The 10,940-nt window shown below is 36.2% G+C and overlaps 1 protein-coding gene across 1 annotated transcript in view; it reads right to left on the bottom strand.

Annotated features, from left to right (window-relative positions):
• Window positions 1-362: 362 nt before the first annotated feature.
• Window positions 363-10,940, bottom strand: part of LOC107592659 (high affinity cationic amino acid transporter 1-like) — a 12,013-nt gene continuing 1,435 nt past the window's right edge. The window contains exons 2-11 of the mRNA XM_016282198.1: window positions 10,533-10,691; window positions 10,272-10,437; window positions 8,914-9,047; window positions 8,482-8,704; window positions 6,794-6,933; window positions 5,126-5,228; window positions 4,579-4,787; window positions 4,332-4,483; window positions 4,132-4,240; window positions 363-1,379 (exon numbers count right to left, since the gene is read on the bottom strand). Of these exons, the coding sequence (XP_016137684.1) occupies window positions 1,198-1,379; window positions 4,132-4,240; window positions 4,332-4,483; window positions 4,579-4,787; window positions 5,126-5,228; window positions 6,794-6,933; window positions 8,482-8,704; window positions 8,914-9,047; window positions 10,272-10,437; window positions 10,533-10,691 (1,577 nt within the window). The 3' untranslated portion in view covers window positions 363-1,197. The remainder of the gene's footprint in view (window positions 1,380-4,131; window positions 4,241-4,331; window positions 4,484-4,578; window positions 4,788-5,125; window positions 5,229-6,793; window positions 6,934-8,481; window positions 8,705-8,913; window positions 9,048-10,271; window positions 10,438-10,532; window positions 10,692-10,940) is intronic.

Here is a 10,940-nt window from a genome sequence, read left to right as displayed (position 1 = left end):
TTTTTTTTAGTTTTTTATCAATTTACAAACTAAAGTGAATAATACAGGTGCTTATAATGTAAACTTGTACTGGAAACTGGAATTGTTAACATTTAAATGCTGTGACAATCTTGAAAGTGAAAAAATTAAGTTTTGCTCTGCAACAATTGTCTTTGCAGCATTGCTCACTTGCAATGTAAAAGTACAGTCTTTGACGTTAAATCATACCAGTTTAACTAGCTGCAATGCACCAAAAAAACTTAAAAAAAACACAGAAAGAAAAGTAAAAAATAAAGAGAAACTCGCTTTACAAACAAGAAAATAATTTATTGCAAGAAAAACAGCAACAATTTACAGTATATATATATATATATACAGTTCCCTTAAAATATTTTGACATGAGCAACCAAATATATATATTTTTTGAACTACTTAAAAATACACTGCAGAAAATGTACTGACACACGCAAAAATGTGTCTGCAAAATCAGTTTGGTTTATGCAAAAGGTCAACAAGGTAATGCAGTTTATGGTAGATCCGCTATCCATAATCAAAACAATCATGATAACAAATTCTTTGGCTTTTCTTTTGCTTTTATACAAATCAAATATGGACAATAAAAGTACAATGCACAAAAATCCAAGAATACTGTACAACATTTTTAGCCCAACTTCAGATGTAAGAGTAAAACAGCTAACAGAGAATCAACATGCACACAACAGCTGAATGAAAAGGAAATTGACCAAACAAACAAGCATTACAATCCCTCTGAACAGAGATGTTCCTATCCCAACGGTTTGGCAACTGCTTCAAAGTCTGACAAGTGGCACCGGTATCATTCACTAAAAGTCATTGTCAGTGCAACGCGTTTTGCTCAAAATTTTTAGAAAGCATGATAGAAACACGCTACAAATATAAATAGATAAAAATAAACCAATTAGACAACTGACTGTTCTAATAGTGCAGTGTACATCCACATTATAATCATTAATTCTGTCCTTCATGTTTTACCTGAATAACAGGCAATTCATCTGGTAAATAATCGTCACATGTTGTAATGCTGCTTAAAGTTTCTTTGGACCTACAGCAACACATAAAGGACATTGTCTTGAACATCAATAGCAGCTCGCGGTTTGGATGTTTCAGTTGTTGTAAGTCACATATATCGGTATAGTGAGCACATAATGCCATCCGTGACAGGGTATTTCAAGTGTTTTCTCAAGGGTCACTGCTCTCCTCTGCTCTGGCACTAATACCGTCACTCAAGAAAGCCTCTTTCTCAGGTGTGGCTGGTTCATTTGTCATTGTCGGTTTGAAGGTGTTGATGTCTTCTGTGTCGTTACTGGCCAAGGCCGCCTCAGTGCTGTGCCAGATCCCATAGCAAAAATAAATAACAAAACCTAGAAAGAAACAAAGAAGGTCAAGGAGAGCAGAAGACCTTGTACTTGTTTTCTGTTTCACTATCATTACTAGACGTAATGTGATACGCAACAAATTTGAAAGTTATGGCATAGTGTGTCTGAATTAAGTATATCGTCTGTTGTGCTGTTTCGGCATGAAGTGCAGCACTGTGTTCATTTACACGTGAGCAGCTCCTGTTCCAGTGTTTACAGCATCTCGGTTCACAGTAAAGACAGTGAACTCCATCTCTGCATGTGCTGTGAGTTTAACATGCTTTTGGGAATTTGAAATACTTTCTTTTGGTAGTTGCATCATTTCTTCTACTTTTGTGGACAGTAGTTTACAGCATTTCACTAGATTTGTAATGGGAAGCATTTGTAAACCTGTTGTCACAAAATCTTAACTCTTGCAAGTTGAAGAAACTAAGAAATTAAGATTTCTACTTTTTTTAAAAGAAGTCTCTTATGCTCAACCAAGACTGCATTTATGTGATCAAAAATGCAGTAGAAACAGTAATATCGTGAAATATTACAATTTAAAAGTTTTCTATTTGAATATATATTAAAATGCAATTTATTCATGTAATCCAAAGCAGTCATAACTCCAATTTTAGTGTCATGTGATTTCTCATAAATCAATTATTATTGGTGCTCAGTTATTAATAATGTTGCTTTATTAGTATCAACAGTTTTTGCTGCTTATCATTCAAAAACAAAATTATTTGATAAATAGAAAGTTCAACATTTCTTTCAAATAAATGAAACAGAAATCACTTTATCATTATAAATCTGTCACTTTTGACCAATTTAATGTGTCCTTCTGGAACAAAAGTATTTTTTTTTATAATCTTACTTATCCCAAAAACGTTTAAATGGTAGTCTATCACAGTTCCCACAAAATATTCAGCAGTTTTCAACATCAATAAGAAATGTTTCCTGTTTTGCCATAAAATGAATAAATTAAATTTTAAAATATATTAAAATAAAAAAGTTATTTATTCACTATTACCGTTACTATACATTTTACTATTTACTATATTTTTGATCAAATAAATGATCATAAGATACTTCTTTCAAAAATGCTAAAAACATAAAAAAAGGTCAACGGTAAACTAATTAGTATAATTAGGATTTTTTTTAAATTATTAGTTGTATTACAAAAGCAATACATTAATGTCTAGTTATTAATAATGCTAATAATAAATATATTCAGCTTGGAAATGTAAATACACTTTTTTTACACTTCTGGTAACAGAAAAGGGGTTAGAGTTCTTAATTTTGCTCTCGCAATGCATTTTCTTACAGGGAACCATGGCTCCGGACCCCTCTAGAAGATCCGAGGTCCTTCCACCATAGTCCTGTTGGAAATACTGGATTCCTTGCGTGTGGTTCAGACACAATATTACAGTTATTTTTCCATGTTTATTAGTGCTCGGCGGTATACCGGTTCATACCGAATACCAGTGTTTATTTTTGTTATGATAAGAATTTTTAAAATACCGCAATACGTAATTTAAGTATGTCGCTTAAACAACGTTCGGAACGCGACACTGTTTGAAAGGGGTCCCTTTTCACTGTTGCACTGTGGTGAGGGAACAGCTGTATGTCTTACTAAGCGTGAACGTATAGAATAGAATGTGATGACACAGAAGAACTCATCCACAATATCCACGTTGACCGCCACAAATATCCACCGCCCCCTGCCATCAGCTCCCGCGTCTCACACACACACACACACGAGCGCGACTAGCACTACATTTAGCAACTTTCAGACCCTTTTAGCGGCTTTTTTCCATTGAATATTCATACTGACAAACCTAGCGACATTTTTGGATAAACCTTAGCTATGGTTCAGTTGGCCGCACCAACTGAATGCGCTTTATTATTATAACATTTTTATTTAACATGGACATCACAGTTACATTGGACAAACCATATGCACTTGCTTAAGTGTTTTAGCACACATGCTAATTTTCAACACCCGTCCACGGGAGGCTTTTCAGAAAGCGAAAAAAAAAGTAAATTAATAAAATAAAACCAATAACAATACTACTAATAATAATAATAACAACAATGTTAACAATAAAAGTAATAATAACAATACTAATAAAAAAAAGGGAAAAATAAAAAAAAATGTACCATAAAATTACAAAAAAGAAGGAACAATACATTCAAAATTATTTACATAAGCTATAAAGCAAAGACAACATAATCAGACAATATCGCAATAATAATTTGGTATGAAGAACTATTCATGTGAGCACTGTCGTTTGGTTTTTAACTATTGTTTAAATGGTTAAGTTCGTCTGTTAATATCACATGCACTTTTTTGTTTGCTGTTTTTTTAGTTTGTTACTCCGACGCAGGCAGTGCACTGCATGAGACAAAAAAGTAATATAGCCAAAACAACCGCATAGTCGCTCTTTAGTGTAGATGCATGTTGATTTTATCAGACAAAGCTGCGATTATAAATGAGAGTGACTCCTGTTTAACGTATTAAAAGGGGTCGTGTTTAGTCACTATTGAGTGTGGTATTTTTTGACAATATTCACTCATCATGACAGTAAAATAGGGCATTCTAAGTCAATATACTGCAGTATTTCCTCTCTCAATCAATAGAAAATATGGTTAACACCCGGTCATGCATGGGAAAAAAAATACCGTCATGTACCGTGAAACCGGTATACTTTTGAAAAATACCGTGATATAAATTTTTGGTCATACCGCCCAGCACTAATGTTTATTGACTTGCCTATGGCCATCCAAATGGCGAAGCGCATCCAGGTGCCTCTGTCCAGTTGCATCATCAGGTACACATTGATGAACATGCTGAGGATGGGGAGGAACGGCAGCAGAGGAACCTGGGTACACACATACATCCGCCTGTCTTTACAAACCGCTCTAAACGGCAATTATAAAACTCTCTCTGTGTACATACAGGTATTTGTTTACCTTAAAAGACAATTTTGTCTTGCTCTCAGGCTGCCGCCATATTAACATGGTGATGATTAAACAAGCCACAGCCAGAGTAGCAAGAACCCCAAGAGCCCAGATCTGAAATCCACCCTGAACTGCCACGACACTGAACACACACACCAGAACACCTGCAGTGGGAGGAAGCGAAACGGTGAAGAAATCATGGCTGCTAAAATTAATATGTGAACTGATTATTTCAAAAGCGCATCTGCATGTGTCTGACCTAATACACTGGTGCAGATGTTGACAGTTAAGCCAGAGAGATAAGACGGCTCCTCATTTTTGGGGAACAGAAGGTTGCTGAGGGTGCAGAGATCTTGAGATCCAGGCAGGAAACCAGCACTGCTCTCGTTAATGGATTCGGCCTCGGTTTCCTCCTGACAGCTGGCTCTCTGATACTGGACATTCACACTGGGCTGCTCTGGCTGGTACCTGAGAAAGAGGAATATATAGTAGTCTACACCTTAATATGAATTAGGGTTATTATCTTTTACTAAAACCATTAATAAAATTAATATATATATATATATATATATATAATGTCTAATTTAAAAAAATATATATATTTATTATAGAAACAAAACTAATTATGCTGAAATAATGATGTGAATACATTGATAGCAGGGCTGTCACTGTAACATTAATTCAGCGTGATTAAGAAGAAAATAAGGCAAAATGATTAACAATTATGAAAAACAAAACAGTACTTGCAATGTCAGACTGCAGAAATATCAAACTCTTGTATGATAGGAAAGAATCTGAAGCCGCACCTCAAGACTAAGACACAGGCCGCGACTAGTGTGTAAGCCAGCAGAGTGCCAATGGACATGAGATCAACCAGATCTTTCAGATCAAACAGGAAAGCCATCAGCGCTGTGGAGAGAAGAAGAGTGTTACTGCAGGACAATGGTTCAGCTCTATTAATTGCAATAAGTATAACAAGTTCACGAATACTAATTTGGATGTGTTAATGTTGTCATCAGAATAAATATCATTACACTACCATTCAAACATCTGGGGTGGGTAAGATTCTTTATGTTTTTGAAAAAAAATGTCTCTTATCTCTCACCAAAGCTGTATTTTATTAAACGTACAGTAAAAACAGTAATATTGTTATTAATTAAATGTTATTACTACATTACATCAGTCGTCCATTTCACATGATCTTTCAGAAATCATTCTAACATGCTGATTTGCTGACATTTTACAGTTCATCTTTTGTAACAATGTCTTTACTGTCACTTTTGATCAATTTAATGCATCCTTGCTGAATAAAACTATTAATTTCTTTAAAAAAAAAAATCTTACTGACCCCAAATTTTTCAACAGTAGTGTTGTTGTAGTGTTAACATTAATAGTGAATCGTAAACATATACTAGTGTCACATACAATTTAATAACCACCAACAAGTCGTCAGTAAAAAATAGACAATCTGTTAAAAACTGTCAAAACATTAAGAAATGGTTAATGATGCGCCATATTTAAAGAGAAAATGAACTCCACCATTCACTCATTTAGATTCTGTGTGGCCCGTGTAATGACTTCTGACATTGCATATCCTCTCTCAGCATTGCCACATATCCTGTTAACAGTTGGTCCCCTACTTATAAAAAGACATCTTGCACTAGCAGTGATACAGAAATATAAGTCTTATTAACAATGACTGCGTTTGCATTTAATGCAAAACATGCAATTAAAAGGTTGTAGGTGATGTGAAGTACATTTAAAACACGGTTTCTAAATATATTACATTATGAATTACACTGACGTGCTTTTTAGACAAGGGTTTGATCATAAAACTTACAGGAAAAAGTGACATGAATGCTGCTAGAAGCTAAGGGTTAATCCGTTTCTCCTCTACGCTTCCCAGACAGGAGCCCAGCCACCATGGTGGCGATGATGGGCGTCTTCCTCTCACTGACACGAGACAGGAAGGTGAAGATCAGACCGCTATTTGCCATGGCAAAGATAATGCGTGGCAGTGGGAACATGGAGCCCAGCAGACTACACAAGCAGGGGAGGGAGGATCAGTGGATATATGATCTAAATCTGAACGTCAAACATGAGCCCGGTTCAGACAATCGCAGATGCCTCTAGCCTCAACACTAAAGCTGAATGTAAAGGAGAGCAAAAGCTCAATATACCCCTTATAGTTCAGCTCCTCAATTTAAGTGCAACAATTTATGTTTACACTTTTTGTATTCATTAACGTGACCAAACTGTACGTCTGTGTTGTTATGTATAGGTCTACTTACAAGTTTACTGTCAATGCTGCAATTCTTTGAACATAAAGGCTTATATAAAGCCTTTTGATAGCACAGAAAATGCAGTTCTGCAGTGGTTATGGGTCATTTTTTGGCATTGCTGCAGTTTGAGAGGTTGTTGCTGTGAGATCGTAAAGGAGCGAGTCTGTTAGTAGTTTGAATCAGAGTCCTCACCTGCCACTATGCCTGAGGTTACAGTGGCTATTATGGGCGTTTTGGATTTTTCATTGATGCTGGCCAAGAACTTGAAGAGCAGCCCGTCTTCAGCCATGGCCCATATTACGCGGGGCATTGGGAACATGGAGCCCAACAGACTAGTTCAGAGGAGAGAAACAGATTGACACCATGCAGTGCAGTTAGCGTGTGCATTTAACATCTACTGAAGCTAATTAGCTTTACCAGGAGAAAAAAACAAAAAAACACGTCTGCCTTTAAAGTGTCATGAAAAAGCAAACCATATTTTTATTAGATCGTACAAATATACACACAAACTGTATAAACAGATGCATCATACAGACTAGCCCCGCCCACTTCAGGTCTCGCATTCCATGAATTTAGTCATTCTATCACTTACTATTTCTATAGTCATTCATTACAGCTTGTGAGACATCACTGAAATATTTGTGCCGCATTTTTGATTGTATGGAAAATTGTAAAAGTTTTTCATGACACTTTAAAACATATGAAACACAATAAGTAAATCATATTAAAATAAAACAGAGTACTTCAGAACACTGCAACTGAATTAACTTAGTAGTAATTGATTTATTAAAGGGTTACTCCACCCCAAAATGAACATTTTGTTATGAATCACTTACCTCCATGTCGTTCCAAACCCGTAAAAGCTTTGTTCGTCTTCGGAACACAATTTAAGATATTTTGGATGAAAACCGGGAGGCTTGTTACTGTCCCATTGACTGCCAAGTCACGGCCCAGAAAAGTATGAAAGACATCGTCAAAATAGTCCATCTGCCATCAGTGGTTCAATCTGAATTTCATGAAGCGATGAGAATACTTTTTGTACGCAAAGAAAACAAAAATTATGACTTTATTCAACAATTCGTCATTTTGGAGAGTATCCACTGGATGTAAACTCCATATACTGTTCTACTTGTCTGTGTCAGCCGCACCACACGGATAAGTTTTCTACGTTTATTTACACTTTGATTTGAACGAAAACAGGGTATCCGTGTGCTGCGGCTGACACAGAACAGTATACGCAGTTTACGTTCAGTGGATACTCTCCAAAATGGCGCTACGGAGGAGACGAATTGTTGAATAAATTCGTTAATTTTGTTTTCTTTGCGTACAAAAAGTATTCTCGTCACTTCATGAAATTCAGATTGAACCACTGATGGCAGATGGACTATTTTGACGATGCCTTTCATACTTTTCTGGGCCTTGACAGTGTTATTTACTTGGCAGTCAATGGGACAGTCACAACCCTTCCGGTTTTCATCCAAAATATCTTAAATTGTGTTCCGAAGACGAACGAAGCTTTTACGGGTTTGGAACGACATGGAGGTAAGTGATTCATCACAAAACTTTCATTTTGGGGTGGAGTAACCCTTTAAGTTCCACACATCTTTATGCCTCATAGTTCAGGTATTAAAAGGGTCATATCATGGGGAGCAACATTTTTTTTTTAATAAAATCAACTTAAAAAACACCTTATTGAATCATTTCAATCAGCATTTTGTGCATGTGTATTTGTAGACATTTCCATTTCTAATGGAGTTTTCTGAAGAAGTTTGGAACCAATAATAGCACATGACATACTGCAGCTTTAAAACAAACAATGCTAGGCAAACCCACACACCCCACAACTGACATGACTTAGATAGCACCTGTGTAGTTCTTACCTGGTGGACAAAGCACAGAGGGAACCAACAGCTACTGCGTATGTCGCCCCTTCCCAGCCCACATATTTGAAGGCCCCGGGCAGAGGGCTGTTCTTTTCCAGCATGTAGTACGGCATCATCATCGTGAGAGCAGCCGATACACCAAAATAGGCGACGAAACAGATGAGAAGAGATGCTACAATGCCAATAGGCATCGCCCTCTGAGGATTCTTCACCTCCTCACCTAAAGCACGGAGAACGAGAGAGGAAAAGGCCTTTATTTACACAGGAAGTATTTGACTTATAAATGTTTTCAAATTACCACATACATATGAAATCTGACTTATATGTGATCATTATATGTTATTGTTGTTTCGGAATGCATCTCAGTTAGATAAGACTCAGAACAGACTCAAATCATAATTTTGTTGTCATAGAAAATGAAGAACTCACCTGTTGTGGCGATACAATCAAACCCAACGAAAGCGTAGAAACAGGTGGCAGCACCAGACAGAACGCCAGAGAAACCGAACGGCATGAAGCCACCAACACCCAAACTCTCTTCAGATGGCAACAGCTCTGACATACTGGAAATACAAACAAGTACTAAGCTATAGTATGTCCCTCAGACAAAGGCGACAATATAAACCATTTCTAGGAGCATTAAAATTGTCCTTTTTCACATTATGATTTAGATTATCATTAGATTAGATTCAACTTTGTCACTGTGCAGCATTGTACAAGTACAGAGCCAATGAAATGCAGTTAGCATCTAGCCAGAAGTGCACATAGCAATATGTATATAAATAAATATAAATATATACATGTATATACAATACGTTTTTTATGGAGTGCACAGTTTGAAGTACAGAAGCAGAGAGCAGCTCGATGCAAGTGGTTGCAAAAGAGGAGGTATAAACCGATGCATCATACAGACTAAATATAGAAATACTGAATATGTATATATGATATACATATATGTATGGTATACAACGCAAGGTTATTGTACAGTCTTTGTTTCCCTTGTAAAAGCTCAGTTGATTTTCATTACTGTAGTAGTATAATTAAAAAAATGTAAATTACTGTAAAACAGCATTTTTTTTAATGACATGCAAAAATTAAAGGCAGTACAACACATGCTACAAATTAAATAATCGCATTTATTTTCACAGTACAGTAATATTAATAAGGGACATTTTTGGTTACTTTATATGCAATGAAAAAATGTCTCAAAAACAGGCTCCATTTTCTTTTAAGTTCTGCTTTCTAAATGCATATTATTGATCTTACTGTAAATGGTTCATTCATGCAAATATTTTCTGACCTTATAATGTTTAATCCTGTCATATTTCAATCTTCTGGTGAAAACGACAGACTTCTTTCTGGTGAAGCAATTACTACTGTTTTGAATTAGCTTTCATTTGTATATTTTCAGTTTTTAATACTTCTTTAGCTTTAACCAAAACCACTGAAACTGAAATAAAAACAAATGAGTTACCTAATATTTTCAGCTTTACTTCATTGAACACAAATGATTATTATTATTTTTTATTTTAGTTTACAATAACACGACTTTGTCCACATCTCAAAATCCAAGTGCCCGCCCTCAATGTTTTCTTTTATGATAATTCATTACACTCAGATGAATGTCAAAATATGGAAGAAAAGATATGTTGCTACATAATTGTGACTTTCAGCAAAACATACTTTCCTTGCTTCTTTTTATCTTATTTTTGATCAGTAATAAAATCTACATTTCACAAAATATATTGGGCTTCTATCAAAGGGGGGGAAAAAACAAGGTTCTTTACTTCTTAAAGTATGTGTGGTTGAGGATTTCCTTAGGGTCCAAGTTCCAGTTTTTGAGGGTTCCTTTGATCAGGCCCGACACCACCACAAACATCAGCACCAGAACATTGATGCAGGTGAACACTTTATTGACCATAGCGGACTCCTTCACCCCAAATGCCAACAAAGCTGCAGAACAAACACACACAACATTTCTACGTGTTGCATTGCTGAACATACACAACCTGAGGTATATTTGTGTAATCTGACTCTCAGTGGCTTACCTGTCAGTATGAGGATGATGAGCACAGCAAACATGTCGGGATACTCTGCTAACACTCCAGGGGCCTTTATCCTCATGTGTAACTTGCAGAAATTCTCTATATGTTTCCCAATGAGCTCATCAAAGGTCGCACTCCAGGCCCGAGCAACACTGGATGTTCCTGAGAGAGGGAACATTGTAAGTGTGGTCAGGCAATATGGGTTATAACTACTGGTTGACCATCGATATTTGCCGTTTATTTTTGTTAGGCCCAATATGCTAAAAATGTAAGTCAGTTAATATTAACTACTACTTTATTGAACTACTGTTGTTTAAAACCAAGGTCACATTTGTAATCGTGCTGATAGTCACGATAGAAAAATACTGCTGCGCTGATCAAGCGCTTCAGGACGCGCAGACGAGGGAAGCG

The sequence above is a fragment of the Sinocyclocheilus grahami genome, unplaced genomic scaffold (assembly GCF_001515645.1).
Source record: "Sinocyclocheilus grahami isolate Dianchi unplaced genomic scaffold, SAMN03320097.WGS_v1.1 scaffold156.1, whole genome shotgun sequence".
Lineage (NCBI taxonomy): Eukaryota > Metazoa > Chordata > Actinopteri > Cypriniformes > Cyprinidae > Sinocyclocheilus > Sinocyclocheilus grahami.
Note: the sequence above shows the minus strand (reverse complement) of the source record. Positions and strands in the feature narration are given on the sequence as shown.